This window comes from Enoplosus armatus, chromosome 17 (genome assembly GCF_043641665.1).
Source record: "Enoplosus armatus isolate fEnoArm2 chromosome 17, fEnoArm2.hap1, whole genome shotgun sequence".
NCBI classification, from domain to species: domain Eukaryota; kingdom Metazoa; phylum Chordata; class Actinopteri; order Centrarchiformes; family Enoplosidae; genus Enoplosus; species Enoplosus armatus.
Window position 1 is genome coordinate 872,215 of NC_092196.1, and position 20,048 is coordinate 892,262.

Genomic DNA, 20,048 nt, shown 5'->3' on the forward strand with positions numbered 1-20,048 from the left:
ACCAAAAAGGTCTGTTAAGACTGTTAAGTGGCTACCAACCTCTTTGGTTTGCTGCAACACGGACACAGACGTGAATTGTGATCACTTTAACCAACTACTCAAAAAAACAAAAGTCCAGTACTTTCAAAACAAGTAGACCCAATGTGTATGTGTGTGTGTGTGGGGGTTGGGGGCCCCGAACACCAGGTTGGGAACCACCGCATTAAGGTACCTGCAACCAAAGGCATGAGTGATTGTGGTGGTTTATCTGAGATTTTGTCATTATTGCCATTTCTACCACTTTCCTCCAGTTGGGGGGTCGCCGGCCATCATCATCAACGCTGCACCGCTTCAAGGTCCCCTGTATGTGTCATTACAATCAGTGCCGTTTCAAAATACCAAATATGGCGGGCTAACTGTGTAGCACCCATTATTGTAGTGCTTTTTGTAGTATTGTTGTATTAACTTTCTATCAAAAACAACTGACCCATCGTCTTGACACCTGCGGAGGCAGCAAGTACACCACGACGAGAGATGGTTCGACTCAGGCGGGACAGTTTTTCCTGGATCGGAAAGTCTTCTCTCCACCTACGCAGAATACTGATTGAACGCAAAGGTCCAGGTGGCTGGGTGACCTTTGGAAAGGAACCCTGGGACATGTAGGACACCAGTAACCAAGGCAAGAAGTAGATGAAGCATGGCTGACGACTAGAGGGGTCATTTTCAAGGAATGCATGAAATAGTGGATCACTTATTAGTGCAGGACTGTAGGCCAAAGGCGTCCGACTACGTCTCCGAGCTCGGGGACGCGCCTGGAGACGTGGACGCGGAGGAGTGGTCGGTGTCCTCCAGCTCCTTGTTGAAGCCGGTGTCTGCGCCCGAGGAGGAAGAGGAGGAGGAGGAGGAGGAGGAGGAGCGCGCGGTGGCCGAGGCGCCCTCCCGCTCGCGCTTCTTCTGCTTCATGCGCCTGTTCTGGAACCAGATCTTCACCTGCGTCTCGTTGAGCTCGAGCGTGGCGGCGATCTCCACGCGCCGCGCCCGCGTCAGGTACTTGCTGAAGTGGAACTCCTTCTCCAGCTCCGTCAGCTGCCGCGTGCTGAAGTTGGTGCGCATGGCGTTGTTGCTGTGCGCGCCCGCGAGGCCGAAGTCCGCCGATTTGACTGGTGGGGGGGGGGGGGGGGGGGGGGGAGAAAGAGAAGCGTGTGAGGAACTCATTTTAGCCACATAACTGAGAAATAAAAAGAAACAGCCGACATGTTGCATGTGATTCAACGCTCATACAAAGAGCTCAGTCTCGCCCGCATCCCGCATGAATTAAAAGCTGCGGGCTGTGTCATTGTAGCCCCGGTGCCTTTCAAGTTCAATGCAAATCAGGACGTAGACTGGTCCCCTTTTTCTTTTGCGCTTGGTATTAGTTGTGTGATTTTATATATTATTATCTATTGTATGTTTTTTTTTATTTGTTGCTCATCAGGCTACTTGACTCCAGGCTGCAGGCTGCAGGAGGCCCTGCCTGCTCTAGTTAAACCCAGCGGATTCTGGACTGAGGTTCTGTCCGAACCAGCGCATCACAAAGGTGGAAGTCCGAATTTTTACTATTTTAAACTAGTTTAATATCACAAGTTCGACATGAGGGAAATTCAAAGGAGGGGGGTTAAAAGGACAAAAAAAGGGGGTGGCGAGCGGATGAAGGGATGGAGAAGCAGGACTGGGGGTGTTTAGTTTGTGTGTGTGTGTGTGTGTGTGTGTGTGTGTTGCCTTAAAAGATAACAGAGCAGGACAGACTTCCCAGGGCGAAATAACCCTGTCTGCTATGTCCATTAAGAGAGGGAGGGAGAAGGAGGCGGGGGGGGGGCAGGCAGGTCTGCTATCTGTCCTGAGATACGACTGCATACTGAATAAGTCCCGAAAACACACAGAAACGCCGTCTTTTCTTTTCTTTTTTTTTCTTTCTTTTAAATGTACTTTTAAAGCACAAAATGTGAGTTTGCGTCGTAATGAGAGAATTACAGGGAACGCAGTCAGTAACTACATACACGCAGTCCCAGATGGATGAAATGTCTTGGCCCGGTGGTTCATAACGCGAAAGGCTCTATTTTTTTGTTCTCTCAGGGTGTTGTGCGCAGGCGCCGTCGTTTTTACAAGAGTATTCCTCCTTGATGACGATGATGATGATGATGTTTTTAATGATGAAAAAAAACAAACAAAAGGCCCCCCCATTTGATGCAGTAACAGTCCTAATTAAGAGGGGGGGGGGGGGGGGTTGAAAGATCTAAATCCTAATTAAAACAGTGTATCGGAGTTACCGATATCCACCAATGGCAACGCTTCAAACGTGTTTCTGCTTTTCTTATTTCTATTTTCTTTTCTTTTCTTTTCTTTTCTTTTCTTTTCTTTTTCTCCGTTGGTTTACAGTGAAACGAATTCAGACTTGAGTGATTAAGACAGGTGAAAAGCAGAAAGAGCAGACGGGAAAGTGACATTTCCATTAGAAAAAGGCCTCAGACATCTGTGTATACGGGAGGGGGGTGGGGGGGGGTGGGGGGGTTGAAACTGAGGCCTGCAGGGAGGAGGGGAAAAAAAATAAGGTAACATTAATTTCGTTATCTATTCGTATTATTCTCGTATAAGCATTAAAATTAAAAGCTTTTTTTGTTGCTGACTGTAAGCCCCCCCCCCCCCCCCTCCCCCCCCCCCCCCCCCACCCCCCCCCTCCCCTTAATCTCAGCTATTAATAAACGATGGACCATCCTTAAAATAAGCAGCTTCTTTTGGCTGTAACATTTCACCCGTGACAGCCACTGTGATAAATGCGGGAGAGGCCGCTGCCCCCGCATCCTCTGTGGAATCCTCGCAAATCCCGACCGAGTGCAGGCCCGGCCCCTGATAACGCTGTGCACATCAGGTCTCCTGAACGGACCAATAACCGCCATAAAAAAACAAAAAAAAAAAGTCGCCCCACCCTCCCTTACCTGTTTTAGGCGGGTTCCTCTTCACCTTCATCCAGTCAAAGGTCTGCCCTTGCCCGGCCCTGCTGGCCCTCCTCATCCTCCCTCTCTCGGTCCTGGCAGACCGGTAGCTCACCGTAACCTCCTCCGTGCGGAAGCCCCAGGTAGCCCGCCGCGTCCAGACCCCCGCCGAGCTGCTGCGGGTACTGTGGCCCGGCTAGAGCGCCCTGAGGCCCGCAGTAGGCCCCGGCCAGGGCCCCGTAGCCGGGGCCGACGGTGGGGGCCGAGCTGGGGAAGGCTGATTGATGATAGTAGGTGGAGGCCACAGACTCCTCCATGAAATACTGGGGGTGAAGGCTGTTGGGAGGGCCCGTCGCAGCAGCATACTCCGAGTTTGTGGCGCACGCCTGGCCCGCATAGGCCCCGGTGTTATTCCCTGTTATTATAGGGAGGCAGTAATCCGCTCTGTAAGCTTTGTGTTTGGTGCAGGTGAGGATGATGATGGTAGCCGCCGTGCGTCTGCTGATGCTGTTGTTGCTCATGATGATGAGGATGTTGCTCATGATGCTCGGTCGCCCCTGTGGTCTCGTGCGCTCCTCCACCTCCCGTGCCCCCGTACAGCCGCCCATCCCCGGCGTAACTCGCTCCCCCGGCGCCGCTGTCACTTCTCGTCCCGTTAACGGGGGCCGGGGAGCCGGTGGGTCCCGCGTGGAAGGCGCCGGAGGCCGCCGGGAAGCCCTGGTGCTGATCCAGAGGGTGGTGGTGGTGGTGGTGATGCAGGTGATGGTGGTGGTATCCGGATTTAGGCAGAGAATAAGCGCCGGTCCCCGGCCGGTTACAAATGGAGTATTCCACAAACGAGTTCATGTTGTCCATGCAGACCGCGGGGCGCTGCGGGGCACTGCGGGGCGGAACAAAGTTCAGAACGATCGGCGTGAACCAGGAGCCCGCAGATGGAGTTAGCAGGGGTGAGTTGGAGAGAGCATCAAAAATCCCCCCAAACAAAATCCCATCAAAAAAAGTTGCTCGATCTCAAGAAAAAACAACAACAACAACAACAAAAAATGTTTTCCCGCAAAACTGGAATTGTTCAGCAAAAATTCGAGAAAAAAAAAAAATAATAAAAATAAAAACGGCAGAAAAACACCCGGCGTGGAGGACACGAAGTGGAGTCTGCACGTCCCCTGAACCCGAAACACGCGTGAATAACGTGCTCTGCCGTGGAGTGTTTGCGTGCGTGAACGGAAGGCCTTTGAGCTGTCAATAGCTCAACGCAACCTGTGCGGAGGGCTCGGCGGCGACAGCGGGAAACACCCGCGAGAAGACAGGAGTGGGGGGGGGGGGGGGGGGGAAAGAAAGAGCCAAGTCACCTCTTCACCCCCCAGCACAGGTTACACACCGTCTCGCTCCAGCGTTTCCTCAATGTCTCTGCCCCCCCCACCTCTCTCCCCCCTTCTCTCTCTCTTTTTTCCGTCTCACTTCTTGTCTTACCTCTGCGGCGGGTCACGTGCTTCGTCGTCACGTCGCCTGTGGTGACCGGAGGCCAGAAGTTAGTCCGCCGGTGACAAGAGAGCGAGGGAACCGTGTGTGTGTGTATGTGTGTGTGTGTGTGTGTGTAGGGGAGGGGGGGGGGGGATGCTTTCGGTTTTAGAAGTGGAGTTCACGCGCGCGCGCGCCTTGGTACCGACGCACGCGCCCCATCCATCACTCGCCGTGACATTAGCGCGACAAAGAGACTTCAATCAAACCGGCCCATCAATCTGATATCAGCGCGGGACTGTCAGGGGGGGGGTGAAAGAGGGGCTGTGAGCCGGCCTGCTGCTCCCGGACCTCAGTACTTCTCACAGCAGCTTCTGGAACTAAACAGCCAGCGACCAACACACACACACACACACACACACACACACACACACACACACACACTTCTTGGTACAGGTTAAGCCACGCTTGTTCACCAAACTACACTGCCATTACTTCCACTGCGTCATTCCTGTAGAGCGCTGCTGGGGGGGGGGGGGGGTCCCTCCACACAAAAAAAAAAACAACCCATGGGATTTTGGATTATTGAAGAAAATCCGCTCTGTGGCAAACAAAGGGTTATGACACCATGAGCCACTGTGGTCTCATTCAGCCACTTGTTGGCAACCGCCATCTTAGAGACGCGTAGGAAGCTTCAAAATTCAGGAGTGGGGGGGGGGTCATAGAACATCGGCAGTCTCTTCAGCTTGTGTGTAACCACAGACCTTATTTCAGGCATCTAACCACAAAACCCCATTAAGAAGCCCCACTGACTTCCAGACAAGGGAACCGGAACTTTAGGACTCATTCCTGATGCAGATTTCTGTTACTGGAGTTTTTTGTTTTTTAGCTCCAACAGGGACTTAGATCTCTCTGGGGGTCCGTTCAACATAAATAACAATACTCGGCAGGATAACATACTGTGCGTTCCTCTTTTATCCGTCCATGTGTAGCTCATGTAACATATAAAGCTGGCGTAAAACAATGATTCATGGTTCATCTCTCTGCATTTCGTCGCCTTCATCGAATGTTGAAAGCCCCGATTTGTGGCAAAGGGAGGAGTTAAAACCACTTCAGTGCTCGGACATCCAGTTTATGTGCCCCTTTTCACAGCTTTGCCCGCCATTGCTATCCGTTTATGACGATATTTTACCCCCCAAAGTAATTGTTGTGATATGAGGAGGGAACGCTGTAACCGAAGAGTTGCTGAGGCACCGAATGTGCTGCACAGTCTCTTGCGCTGCGCCTGAAAATGCGCGTCAAACGTGGATAATAATAGGTAAAGCAGCGCTCTTTGAAAGGTCAGACCTTTCTTAATTTACAAGAAGTACACGGGCACTGAGAAGGCCCAAAACGCCCCCCCCCCCCAAAAAAAGGACTTGGATCTGTAGAAACTTCTGGATGGCCAAACTTACAAAAACAAAACCCCAGTTGTAATAAACATTGACATTTTCATTATACTCAGCTCTGGGTTTACGCACTTGGTTTCACGCTTGGAGCTCAGAACAGGGCTAACTAAACCCCACTCCACCCCCCCCCCCCCTTGCGTGAAGCCCTGTGGCTTCATCTTTTCCTCTCTCTCTCCGTCTGAAGAGTTTGTTTGTGCTCGGCGGCAGGTTTTCCCATCAGCCAACCGGCCATCTTTTCCCTTTTCTCCTTCGGGGGCCGGTTTCACGAGCACTGATCCGTCACTTAAAGCATTATTGATTTGACTGTATCTCTTCTTTGCACATTTTCCCTACGAGGCGGAGAAAACCTTTTTAGCAGATCAAAAAGGTTCCCGATCCCGATCGAGGAGACCTTTGGTGGGATCACTTCGCTTCTCAACAATTGGATTGGGAGGCCATAGATTTCTGATGGCCGAGTGTGTACTTGTGTGCGAGATTGTGTGTGTGTGTTTGCTAATTGAATGAATGAGCTGATCTGTTATAGAAATGAGGTTAAGGCAGACAGGAGGCCTTCTGGTCTGCCAAAGCCTGCCGGTCCGGCAGGACAGGAAGCAGGGGTAGCCTTGACGACAACACAATGTTCTTTCTGTGAATGTGTGTGTGTGAAACAATGGCCTGCAACTGAGCACATGATTGAACTTTTTTACACAGGGGTTTTGTTTGGTTGTATTCTTGGAAGGATTTTTTAAAATCTTTTGTCCTTGAAAGTGTTCCAGTATGAAGACATTTCTTTCTTTCTTATTTTTACCCTTTTAGGGCGATAAAAGGGCAAAAACAGTAAAGCCCGCCTCCCCATTATGACTACCTCCAATGAACCATCATCCAGTGCCCCCCCCCCCCCTCTCCAGAGCCTCTGTGACGGGCCTGACAGCAGACGCGCCGCCGCCAGGAACGAAATCAGAACGAGCGGCGTGGGCGTGCGACAAGGAGGGAGGTTAATGATCAGTGAGGGGCTGAAAAGAGAGCGAGTGGGCAGGAAGTCTGCAGGAACAGACCGGGACAAGAAGAAGAAGATTAAAGATGACGCCCACGCGGCCTGTCTGGGTGGTGAAGAGACTACAGGAGACACAGAGAGAGAGAGAGAGAGAGAGAGAGGTCAAGAGGTCAGAGTTTTGTAGTAGTAATTCAGTTGTACTTGAGTTAATTTGCTCTTTGTTCGGAGTACTTTGTGTGTGTGTGTGTGTGTTGGTTTCGCGTTTTAACATATTTTAACGAAGCGATGCCGTTGTACGGGCTCCACTTTACGGCTGCAACTGATGATTTGTTTTCCAGTGGCCGATTGATATGTCAATTATTTTCCTGAATCCAAAGACGATAGTGAAATATAGCCATGAAAGTTTTCTAAAACCCAAGGCGATGTGGTGCAAGTGCATGCCCCCCCCCCCCCCCCCCCCCCCAATCAACAGACCAAAAGCTCAAATTTAGGGAAAAGAAGCAAATCCTCATAAATGAGAAGCTGGAATCGACTAATCCATTCGTCGTTTCACCTTTGGCCAGAAGTTTTTTCTCTCAGGAATGAGGCTTCAAACCGTACAGGCTGCGGTCACAATCTCCAGATGTGGTCTGGTCCCTCCATCAAGGCATGTTTTTTTTTTTTCTTTTATATTCAGATGAGATAACCATCATATGTTTGGATACAAAATACCAGCAGTTTGAGGAGTTGAGTGAACTCTCAGCAGCGCATTCGTCATATCAGGTCAAAAGACTTTAAGTCAGAAGAACTCCTGTTTAGTTTTTGCATTTATTTAGGAGTTCAATTCATACAACTCATGTTTATGTTAAGTTAATGAGGAAAGATGAGTTCACTAAATTCACGTCTGATGTTTTACAGTTTATGCTTATACACACACACATGCACACACACACACAAGAAGCCTTTTAATAATACATAATTAAAAAAAAAAAGCCCCCTGGGTGCGTTACTGTTTTCAATTTAAAATGATCATATCTTTAAAACTGAATAACCTGATTAAAGATCAATTCACAAACACGGGAAATAAATAGTTTAAAGCAGCATTTCAAAACGTTTTGTTTTGTGGCCACTCGGGGGCCACACGCATATTGACATGTTGTGGCCATGTAAAGTTGAAAAAGAGCAACATTACCGTTGATATTGGAGTCATGTCTGTGGCCACCTGAGGAATGCAAGTCTAATATTCACCCTTTTAGCTCGGGGTTTGGTCTCCACCGACCAACGCAGCTGCTAAATGCTCCACTGTGTTAAACGGCTGTTTGGAGGGAAGACTTGCAGGAAATAAGAGTCTAACAGTTCCGCCTTTAGGAGGAATAGATTACACCGTCCAGTAATAATCCTTCATATTTTCAACATTTAAATTAGGCTCATTAGGACCATGATATTGTAGTATACAGTAGCAGTGCTGGATCAGGGCTACATCTTAATTGATTACTGGGTAATTGTTGATTGTTGATCATCAGGTGTGTTCCACAGACTGTATATAAAGATGGATGACGCGTCTCCACTTCCACCCGGCACCCGGCCCGACCCCAACGGCACGCACACAGTCAGTCTCAGCTGTCAATCATGACGTCTCACCCCGTTATTTATAGCACCAAATAACTTATTAAAACCAGACAAATCAGAAAAACGAACACCTGAACAAACATCGGCGTGATGAGAACTACCTGTAATGACAGAAAACCATCTTTGGGAAATTTTGTTTGACGTGTATTTTGACTTTTTTTAGCTAGCTAGATGTCTTAGCTAACATGGAGGGGGCGGGGCTTTTGACCTATATTGCAGCCTGCCACCAGGGGGCGATCGAGACATTTTGGCTGCACCTTTGGGGAGCTGTCACGTCGTCCATCTTTATATACAGTCTATGGGTGTGTCCTGTTAAGTGTCTGTCTGCCTCTAGAGAAATAGTCCATGAAAAAAATTAGGAATCAAGATTTTCCCATTTTTCATAAATGGAAATGGAATGTGAGCGTGAGTGAACCATCTAATAAACAAGAAAACCAGGAAATAACTCTTGCTTCTCTTTATCTGTCGGTGCTCCTCCAGTTTCCAGGGACTCAAGCTGCTTCTTGACGGGCTGACCTCCACACCTCCTGTGGGGTCATGACCTCCAGGGCTGGCTCGGCCTGGTTTCTGTCTTGTCTCAGGTCAGGAGTGGAATATGAGAGTCGGCTAAGAGCCCTCCACCTCCGACTATCTGTTACTGTCTCTGTTTGGTCCACATATTTGGGATGCCCAATCAGCGATGTAACGCACTCCTGGATCGGGGTTAGCTAAGAAGTACGGTTAGAAAGCAGAGAAGGAACCTGTGATAGTGAAGTGACAGGGAGACGCAGCAATTTGATTGGACAAATACGTTTCCCGTGCTTTCTGCTTTCTCCTCCCAGCAGTCCCATCAGACAGGTCAAATGGCTCCAGAACCAGGAAGTTATGCTCCAGCATTCCTGGAAAAGAGTGGGGATGTGTGTATGTGAGTGTGTGTGTGTATGTGTGTGTGTGTGTGTGTGTGTGTGTGATATGAGGGGCTTTTTGAAAATCGTGAAAGATGATATAGGCGAGAGAGGCACTGACAGAATGGAAGAAGGAGAAGCGTTGTGCGTCCAGACTGCTGACGATGTTGCATTAGCCCTGAAACCTGAACCACTGACGCAGACACATAACGGCATTTATTAACCATTATTAATAACATTTACACACACACACACACACACACACACACATCTCGGCTGACGGAGAAAGAGAGAAAGTGTCTGCACAGCAGAGGCTCAACTTTTTTTTTAAATGTTACCTTCGCAGTGTTATGACGCCGTCAGTTAAAATGTAATAAATCTGATAATTAGACCAAACCGCACCGTGCTCGGCCAAATGGCTGCACACCTTCTCCCGACATTTTACCAGTTTCGAGGTGGTATGTGACGGCAGATCTCCCAGTTTGTTCTCACACGGTTGATTCATCCCATGTCCAAAAAGTATTTTTATTATTTTTATATTGACTTATAATGTTTTTATGGTCTACTCTTCTGCGTCTTATCTCTCATGCAGCGGGAAACACAAAAGGCATTTTTCAGCGGGCTTCCTGCCATTGTTCACCTCCAAACTTAACCTCCGAGGGCCGCAGCTGCTGTACGTTATGGAAAGATTAGGCAACGTAGATAGGTCCACGGATGTAGAGGAGAACTACACTTTATTAAACTGCTTCTATCAGTTACGATGACTGATTGCAGTGCCGGCAAAAAAGAAGTGGTTCAACTTTTGCCGCAACACAGTGCAACATCGCCCGGCGATTCAGACATGTGCAAGGGCACATTCCTGGCAGATTTCGTTGCAACATGAATCCTGTCCCTACGTATTATAAAAAAAGTTCTGTGCAGTGTTTTTGGCAATCTGATAAGCCGTTTAAAGCGCATTCATCTGTTACTCCAACTGGACTTCCTGGACCAGATTACATTGTCCCGCCGGTACCTCAAGCAACACGTCTCCGCCGATGGCAGCCCGCCGCATTGTTCCAACGCAGGGCTGTTTTCGGTCTGAACGCCCCGCAAAGTCTGCCAACTGCTCGAGGAAGTGCTGGTAATCATTATTCATAACATCCACATCCTATTACCCATAAGCCCTTGTGTCTCAGAAGGAGAGAGAGAGATTTACCGGTTTGACGCGTGTTTCTGCAGCTCTTGGTGAGCGCCCCCCCCCCCCCTACCTGGACAAGCCGCAGACTGTAGGAAGCTATGGTGCCATTGTCACCCATGAGTTCTTGCGGGAAAATGGCATCGACTGTGGGTCTGTGCCAACACCAGTCCGGTGGCAATAATGCGCCTATAAGATGGTTGTAGGACTGACAGTAAGTGACAGACTCCAGATTCAGATTCAGCATTATTATTAATGTCACCACGCAGTTATGGCAGAACCTCCACAGATGGCGGAGACTGATAAGAATAATAGTGCATATCTTATGATATAAAAAGGGTTTTTTTTTTCAGAGTTTTCTTGGCGGCAGCCTCTAGTGGCCAGTTGGAGAACTGCAGCTCAAGACACTTCGGCATCATCATGCAACCGTTAATGTAAAAATAAATAAAATGATTATTACTTAATAAAAACACAATGATAAAGTGTTCAAACAGAGGTCACAGCAGCGGTGTAATATTCCTGCGTGCACAGAATGATGATATGAGCGAAATCAGAGCTGGAGGGGATTTCCCTGCCGGCTCTCCTGCTATCAGCCGTCTCTGATAAGACGCTGTCAGCTCGGCGGCTCCTATCTACACAACACATTTACACCCAAGCTACGGCAGAGGAGAAGGGCCACGAAGGACAGCGCCTGCCCCGCGCTAGTAGAACTTCACGTTGTGTGCATGGAACTCTGGGTATGAATGAATCTCATAACGTTAAATGAGAAACACTGTGAGAGCTGGAGTTCAGTACACTGTAGTTTATTTTGACTAAATCCCACATACACCAAATACACACGAGATCACCAAATGTGGATTAATCCGCTGCTGAAAATAGTCCCCAACAAATTTCCTCCTGTTTTAGTAAAGGTTGATTAAAAACTACAGTGAGCAGCTGTTTTAGGAAATAACTGTATAATTTAAAGTCTAACTTCTTGACTAGTTTTTAAAGACTTAAACCTTCAGTAGGAATCTATGGGTTTGGGGTGAGAGCCAGAGGCAGAGTTGGGAAAGTCGGAAATTTTTTCTTTAAACTTGCGAAAGTAAGCACTGAAACTACACCTTTTATGAACATGTACTGACAAAGTTTTTCCCACTCACTTCAACACAGTTTTCTTGGAGCTGACATCTAGTGGCGGCGGACTGGTATGACAAACTGCAGCTTAGGGCACACTGGCTTCAAGTCATGGCTGCTTAACTGAAAACCAGTGGGTACTGTGACAGCCCTACTGACTAGCTACTGCCGCTAGTACTATCGGTAATTAGGTGGTGTTTGCCTTTGAATGATCTTGTTGTGGCTCTGACTAGCTAGAGCTGAAATAATCAGTCAATTAATCATTAAATAAATTACAAATATCACTTGGTTTCAGCCTCTCAAATTTGAATATTTGCTTATTTACATTAGCCTTCGAATATTTTAGGGTTTTGGACAAGCAGTTTAAATATGTTAGCGTGGGATCTTGGAACTTGGAACTGGACGTTTTGTTTTACCTTTTAAAAAACCAAATGATTAATTGATTAATAGAGATAATCAGTGGCAAATGAATTTACAGCTGTAGATATGGTGCACTTTGATCAATCCAGCATTTGGAGCACTGTGTGGCAGAAACACTGAACACTTCACAACAACACTGCCTTGTTTCTTAATAATTCTTGACATGTTCAAGTTCGCATTGGCTTTCTACAAATGAACGAAGAGGAGTAAACATGAAGTCACATGGACTGACACGTGACTCACTGATTGGACAGTTTTGGCTCTGTTATTGTTGTATTGATACCCGCTGCACCACTTCCATGAACGCTAGTAAGGCCTAAATAAAACGCAGCGAATTCCGTTTGTAACACATGTAATTGTTTTATTTGTTACCTAAAGGTCCCATATGATGCTCATTTCAGCTCTGTATGTTTATTCTGGGATTCCACTAGAGTAGCTTTGCGCGATTCACAGTTCAAAGCGTGACATCACAACCTTACAGGAAGTCCTGACGGCTCGTTTAAAGGCACAGTGTCTGAATACGGGCTGAATATGGACTGAGCGTTTTGATCCTTTCACAGTATTTATACAGCACCCAGATCTGCTTTATAATCAAACAAGACATGGACACCTCACTTTCTTCAACATGGGACCTTTAATCATCACAGTAGTTATATCAAAAAGAACATGGCTGCTGGTTAGCGGTCTGAGCTGACCACTTAGCAGTCTATTTACTGGCTGTTAATTGCTGCAGTTAGATTGACTGACAATTGTCTGTGTTGGTCCCTTGGTAAATACCAGTAAATCCTGTGGAATGGCTCTTTATTGACCTATTAGAGAGAGAATGCAGGGGGGGGGGGACTTTGGTGCATCAACAAACACATACACAGGGTGATTTGTGTTTGGTGTGTATCCTCCAAGGCTCCTACCTGACAACTCAATATACAGTGTGTGTGTGTGTGTGTGTGTGTGTGTGTGTTTGTGGGGACAACCAGTCAGCCTTCTCTCACACACACCAAAGCTGTGTATCGATGGGGTCCTCAGAGGCTGACGCATTGATCGCCTGCTTCAGACTCACCTAAGGAACGGATGGTAACAACTTAGTGGATGCTAATAAACAAACACCATTCACACACATAGAATAAACAGGGAGGTATGGAAATGATTGCTTCTCCGTGCATATGTATGTGACACAAATAGCACACACAGCGTGCGCACATGTGAACCATGGTTGACTGTGTTTCCAGCCATGACCCTGCTCTGATCTTCAGTATCCTCCCTTTAAACCTGATCTCTCTCACACCGGGCGACCATTTCGCCCCCGAGTACAGGGCAGGGGGTGGGGGTAGGTCTTGACAAATTGCTCAGGTCCCAAAACACCTGAACAAGTTGCTCTTGCGGAGTTAGTAGTTACCTAATGTAGTGAACGTGGAGAGATTTACAGTGAATTCTATCATTTCAACATTAGGAAACATGGAGGTCAGAGGGCACAGGCTCAACATTCCTGTGATCTTTGAGTAATGGCCGATGAGGGTGGATTAGGTCAAAAAGGATTGATTTGATGACTGTATAACTACACTTTTATTGTTATGAATGCTTTAATCTGATGCTGTGAGTGAGACTCTTACAGTATATCAAACACTACGCTTCAGCTTCTCAGCCTTCAGCAGTATAGGCTACATGAGGTCAAAGGTCAGGGCTTTAGAAAAAACGTAATGTAATGTCAGATATGTTGTAGCTAGCCCAAGGACGTAATATTACCGTATTTGCTGAAAATAAGATGCCGAGAGCGTCCTCATCCAAACCTGGAGTACTGCCCGTTGAAGCAGAAATGTAAATCCCACATTTGTGGAGCTGTCGATCACACACTGAGACTCCAGTGTCAGGCTTTGTGAAAATAATATTAAAGAATATCTGATGTTGTGGATATGTAAATGTCTAGTCTACATAATATATATTTAATCCAACCCTAAAACATTGTCTTATATTCAGGCCTATGGGAACACCTGCTCATGCTGGATGTTACATTCTAGCTGAGGTGTATAGTTTCATAAGTTTTATTTCTTATTATACTTACATACATTTATTATACTTTATATTATCAAACCTGAACATTTGGAATGGTGAGAATTCAAACGTCCATAAACAGGATGCCCGTGCTGAAGGAGCCAGATCAGCGGCTGCAGTAGCAGTGTGACCCTTCGTGCAGATATCGTCGGCTGAAACGCACCCAAAACGCGTTCAACTGTCACTGGATTTCACTTGAATTTCAGTTCAGTTCAGACTCGTTCAGACGGGGATAACGGCGCACGCTTTTTGCGGGTAGTCTCTCCTCTAAGGCATTCTTGGCGTGGAGGAAGTGGCAGAAATGGTTGAGTAAAAAAATGAATGAAGAGGACGTACCTGAGAGAGAAATTCAAATCCTGGCCACCAAACAACCGCTGCGATTTGAGAAATGTTGGGCCGCGACGTTCCGATCCGACAACTTTTCAAGCATACCGAGGCTTTGAGACTCCTTGAAGGCAAGTCACATGGGTCTGTGATTTCATAATTTTATCACTACAATGAGACAGAAATGTACATCCACCTGGCTGAAAACGTAGAGTGGGCACAACTAGTTCAAGTACAAAGGTTGTTACTAATGGCTTGATTAATGGTTAATAACCCCCTGCAGACCTGTTTAAGACATATGTTTTCAATAATAATTGGTGTCCCATATATATATTTTTTTTTTTTTCAATTTTCAAGTTCAATTACCTCATTAAAAACGATTAAAATGACATCTCCTCCCTCTCGTTGAAAGATCCAGCATCTGTGAATAAGCAAATGTAGCTTATTTAAAAACTTTAACCTCTGGACACAAGATGTCTCCAACCTCACGGAAAAGTCCTCTCTCAGTGTATGCGCGCTGGAGGTTCCGGGTTTCCTAACCACGCTTGTGTGAGTCGTACACTGGAGCATGATTGTGATGTCACAAGGTTCTGCTGGAGTGTCAACACGTCGAGCTGAGATTCAAGGCGAGCGCAGAGGAACTTTTTTTTCCCCCCTCCCCAGCAGACGAATGCGAAGACACAAACCATTCTGCGCAGTGAAGCTCAGTCATCGCAGTGAAGTCACCATAAGCAAAACAACAGTAGACAATTTTTGGGTTGCCAGGTTGTGAAAAATCTGGCAGAAAGTCTTATTTCCTGTACGTCTTCCCTCCTAACAGACAGGGCTGGTGTTTAGCCTTTCTATCATGTAACAATGCAGTTAGAAATGTTGGTAATCCATTGATAAAACTTAGTGGATTTCTAACTTCATAATAAGCCATTAACTATAATAATAACAGTAATAATACCAATATATTATATATATTAGTATATATAATTAGGGATTTTGTAATCAAAAGGGTATAGAATCATAGTTTGCCCTTTTGTTATCTTATGGGATCTGTGAGCCTGCAGTACAACGCAGAGGACCTACTTTTCTATTTAATCCCACCACTTTGACTTGCAGGTTTCAACGTGTGCCAGCAGCAGGGCTGTCTGTCTCTGTGTCTGAGGGTAAAGTTTCCACTTGACGCCCCGGATGATAAAAATCCGCTGCTCACATATTTCACCACTGCCGCTAAGTGGGTGATCTATCACGCCGGAGTTATGCAATATCACACACACACACACACACACACACGGGCAGAAATCATAACAGTGATGGTGACGGTGATGCAAGAGATAAAGGAGCAGTCCGCGTATTACAGCGTGGCAGTGGGCCGACAGGCGGTGACAGCCAGGAGAGAGAGAGATTACTGGAACACACACACACACACACACACACACATACACGCACAATCTCTCCCTCACACACACACATACTGGCACTCAGAAGTAGAGATATGTCTCCCAGCATAGAGATGTACTCTGCTGTAATCTCTTTGTCTACAAGATACACTTAGATGGATGGTTAGAGAGAGAGAGCGTTGCAGCGTATGCAGCACGACACAGTCTTCAGTATTATTTGAAACACTTTTCATATGGGCTTAATATATAGTTAATATGTCTGTTTAGTTCTATATTTGCAGGTTTTAATCATCTTTAAATGATCGTTGGGATTTCTTTGTAGCCTTTCTTAATATATTACTCACCTACCATATGTACATTGAAAGAGCTACTGTGTTTTGTAATCGTGCATGCTCGCCATAGCGGCTGCGACACCCTTCCTGATGAGATTACACTGTAAAATATGGGATAGACACAGAAAGCTAATATGAATAAGCTATGTGAAGTGGGTGTCTTCCAGGGAATGTTCAAAGCTACCAACAAGTATCCCTTCACAGTGCCTGAAGCCTCACATTAGCATCGGCTAAAGGAAAGCAGAGTTAGATGGACTTTCAACTTGTTGGCCAATATATTATAATACTTTGACCAAATAGTACAGATGTCATTTACACCTGGCTGAGCGTCAATCGCAGTGCAATACAGACCTAACTGCAGGTGTGGTCCGGCCAGTCCGAGGTTTTTTTTGAAGGGGTATTTCAGCCGTGTTGGGATGGGAAAAATCGATGCCTCTCAATTGTCTGTACAGTAAATGTGTGAGCAGCCGGTTAGCTTAGCTTGAAAGGCTGGAGAACAGAACGCCTTTATGCTAATGTTAATGTAACCCAAGCATTTCTAGAACCACACATATGTAGAGTCACACTTTGGGTCTTCTTTGAAGCGACGAAGTGTGTTTTAGATCTCTCCGTTGGTCACTTCATTTTAACTGAAAGCATTCAACAGTGGGTGGAATCCTAGCGTCAGTGTTAAATTCATTCATTATTTGAAATAGCACTGTCCTTATTCCTCATCACTCCTTATCCTTAAGGATATAAGGTGCCTTAGATCAGTGGAGCTCCCCATGGTTCTATACTGGGGCCATTACTGTTTTCTGCCCATATGTTGCCACTGGTTCGCATTATATGCAGACGCAATATTGGTTTTAATTTTTATGCTGATATATTTTTTTCTTTTGATTCTTTTAGACATGGAGACCCCCTGCACGATATGACAGAGCATGTCGCTATAGTTTTAAAAGTCTGTTAATTCACATAAATGATCAAAGATAAAATCTTGGGACCTGAAAACTGTTTTATATATATATATATATATGTGCATTTGTCATATCTTGTCTGGCTGTATAGCTGCCTGAGCCAACCAGAAACATCTATAGACTTCCTATAAACCAACTGCCCGACTGATCCAGGATGAGGGACTGGCCTGTTTGTGGTCCAAAGGGCCAGACTGAAGATTAAAGGTGATCACACCCTTGCTGCAGGACCCCTAAGCAGGCCTGCCTGAGGAAATTGAGTTAGCCCAATCTATTTTTTTTGAAGATTTTTGATTTGATTTAGTTTTTAATATGTTTACTGTCTTTTACTGTATTTGTAATATATTATGATGATGATGATGATTATTATTAGCAGCAAGAGTAGAATTATCAAGCTTTGTCTTGTACATATGTACTTCTCTGTTGCACATTCTTGGCATTTACAGCCTTAGTTCAATATGTAATGTTCGCTGATTTTGGGATAATAGACTATAGACTGTGAGAACTGACATCACATCTGGGGCTCAGTGGGATGTGATTCAACAGAGTTCCATAAACAGTTTGGATAATGTCATTAGTAACCTATTTACCTAATGATAGATGCTGTAGAAGACGGCTGTTGGAGATGGAGCTTTTTTTTTGGTGGTGTTTCTTGTAGGGAGGATAACTGCATGCTTTGTCGTTGAAGGATCCCATAGAAATACTGAAATTCTTTTTTTTCTTTTTTTTTTATGCGTTGATGGAGCAGAAGTTGGGCAGTGGAGCTTGGTTGGACATTCAGCAGAGTTTTATTAAACTATGGGGTCAGGAGCCTAAAATGACTTAACTTTGTGTTCTCTCTCTCTCTCAGTTTAGAAGTTGTTTCTCAACACACGTGCCTTACGCAACAGGCCATTATGAAACTGAAATATAAGTCAATGTTTTTTATTTTTCTGAATCAGTGGGTTTGCAAATATGTGTTTTTGACATTTTGATATCGACCTAATCTAAAAAGATACCAAATTATTATTGTTATTATTATCATTATTATTATTATTATTATTATTATGACAATAAATAATGCCATCAGCCATAAACCTGTCTTGAATCTGTAGCCTAAAAAAACAAGCCATATTTCTTTTTGATTCGCCCTATTACACACACACTTTGTCTCTCTCTCTCTCTCTCACACACACACACACACACACCGTGCCTGTCACAGTGAGCCAGTCATCCTGTAATGGCTGCCACTGCTCATTGTTCACATCCTGCTTTGTCTTCAGCGCCATTTTGACTCGGCTGGAGGAGGAGGAGGCGCCAGTTAGCAACATATCCACACACACTAACGGCATGAGGCTAGCCATGCTAACCCAGGGCTCGCCCCGCATTCACCCGACTAGCTTAATAACGGCCGTGAATTCTGCTACACTTAACTTCCATACTGGCGGGCGACAAATAGAGGGGGGGGCGCGGCTACACGGCCGTTACACACTGCCAGCAGAAGTAGTAGCTACTCTGCTACTCTCACATGGCGAGAGCTAGCTTTGCTAACCCGGGGATAGGCCTAACCATGCTAAGCTAAGGTGAGGAAAACAACGACCCTGCTGTTGCCTCAGACTGCCCCCCCCCCCTCCTTCCCCGTTTTTTTTTAATCTGTTCTGGAAAACATCTCATTCGTTCCTCAGAGTCATTTCTTCAGGCTTATCTCTGCGTAAACACACATGAGTTTAACCATGCTGGGCCATACCGGGCCATGCCAGGCTACACATTCACTTCGCGTAGCCGGCTATTAGTGTGGGAAACCCAGAAGGAGCCGTGCATTTAAACTTGAAGTCTGCCTTCAGTCCAAATTACAACCCCGAGTTTCAAAAAAAATTATATATATCTATATATATATAGATATATATAGATATCTATATATATATATAGGTGAAAATGTAATAAAATGGCAAATATTTCATTATAATGACAAACTGTATCTTAACAATTAAAAAGCAAAACTGGAATTTATACTCACTTTGCTAATTGCAATGTATAAATGAATCATGCCTATTATATATATATATATAGCCTATATATATATTTATATATATATATATATATATATATATATATATATATACACTACAAAAACATAAAAGTAACAGCAGCCAAATAATTATAAAAATAAAGTGGCTATTATAAAATTGCACTGTGTATTATTAGTGTTAGCGGCATGAGAAATGGCCGTGCTGCCATGTGTCTTAATATTATTATATAATTATATACGTGTTGTAATATGGGTGTTCAGAACTCCTTGAAGAAAACGACATGGGCCACATAGTAAATGTTTGTGTGTTTTTATTATTATTATTGTTGTTATTATTATTCCACTATGAAAATATATGTACAATAAATAATTTGGATTTTTCACTATTAAAGAATCTCAATAAATAAACTAGGGTCTAAAACTCGGGTCATCAGCAGGGCGTCTCTCTCTCTCTCGCTCTCTCCCCTCTTGTCTCGTGTCCAGAGAGAGAATGAATTCATTCTTCAGTTTCGACTGTTTTTTTGTTGTTGTTTTGTTTGTTTTTTGTCTATAAGAGCAGTCCGGCTCTCTGCACCTAGACTCCGTGAACAGTTCCTGAGAAGTTATTAAGGATCCATGAAGCTGCACCAGAATGGACCATAGAGGAAACAAAATCCACGCATACTGATAAATGGTTCATCAATTTAACCCAAAAATAATAATAATAATAATAAAAAGAAAAAATAAAGATCAAAAACAAGAAAGGCAATAAATACCTGAAATTTGGACAAAGGGGGGGAGAGAAAAAAAAATCCACAATTTCGGTCGTGGGAAAAAAAAAATCCCTTTGATGTGTAAAATATATTAAAAATCTACATTACAGCTGCAAAGTAAAACCAGCAAGAAGGCGAAAAATGTATTTAAAAACGAACATAATTTTCATTTAGAAATGTTTCAGGAATGTTGCCGAGAAGCTTTTTGTTTTTTAA

The 20,048-nt window shown here is 45.1% G+C and overlaps 1 protein-coding gene across 1 annotated transcript; it reads right to left on the minus strand.

Moving 5' to 3' along the window:
* Positions 1–765: 765 nt before the first annotated feature.
* hoxb1a (homeobox B1a) lies at positions 766–3,803 on the minus strand. The gene is given in 4 exon segments (XM_070923789.1): positions 766–1,139; positions 2,952–3,009; positions 3,011–3,365; positions 3,367–3,803. Coding segments are annotated over 4 exon segments (1,224 nt in total).
* Positions 3,804–20,048: the final 16,245 nt, after the last annotated feature.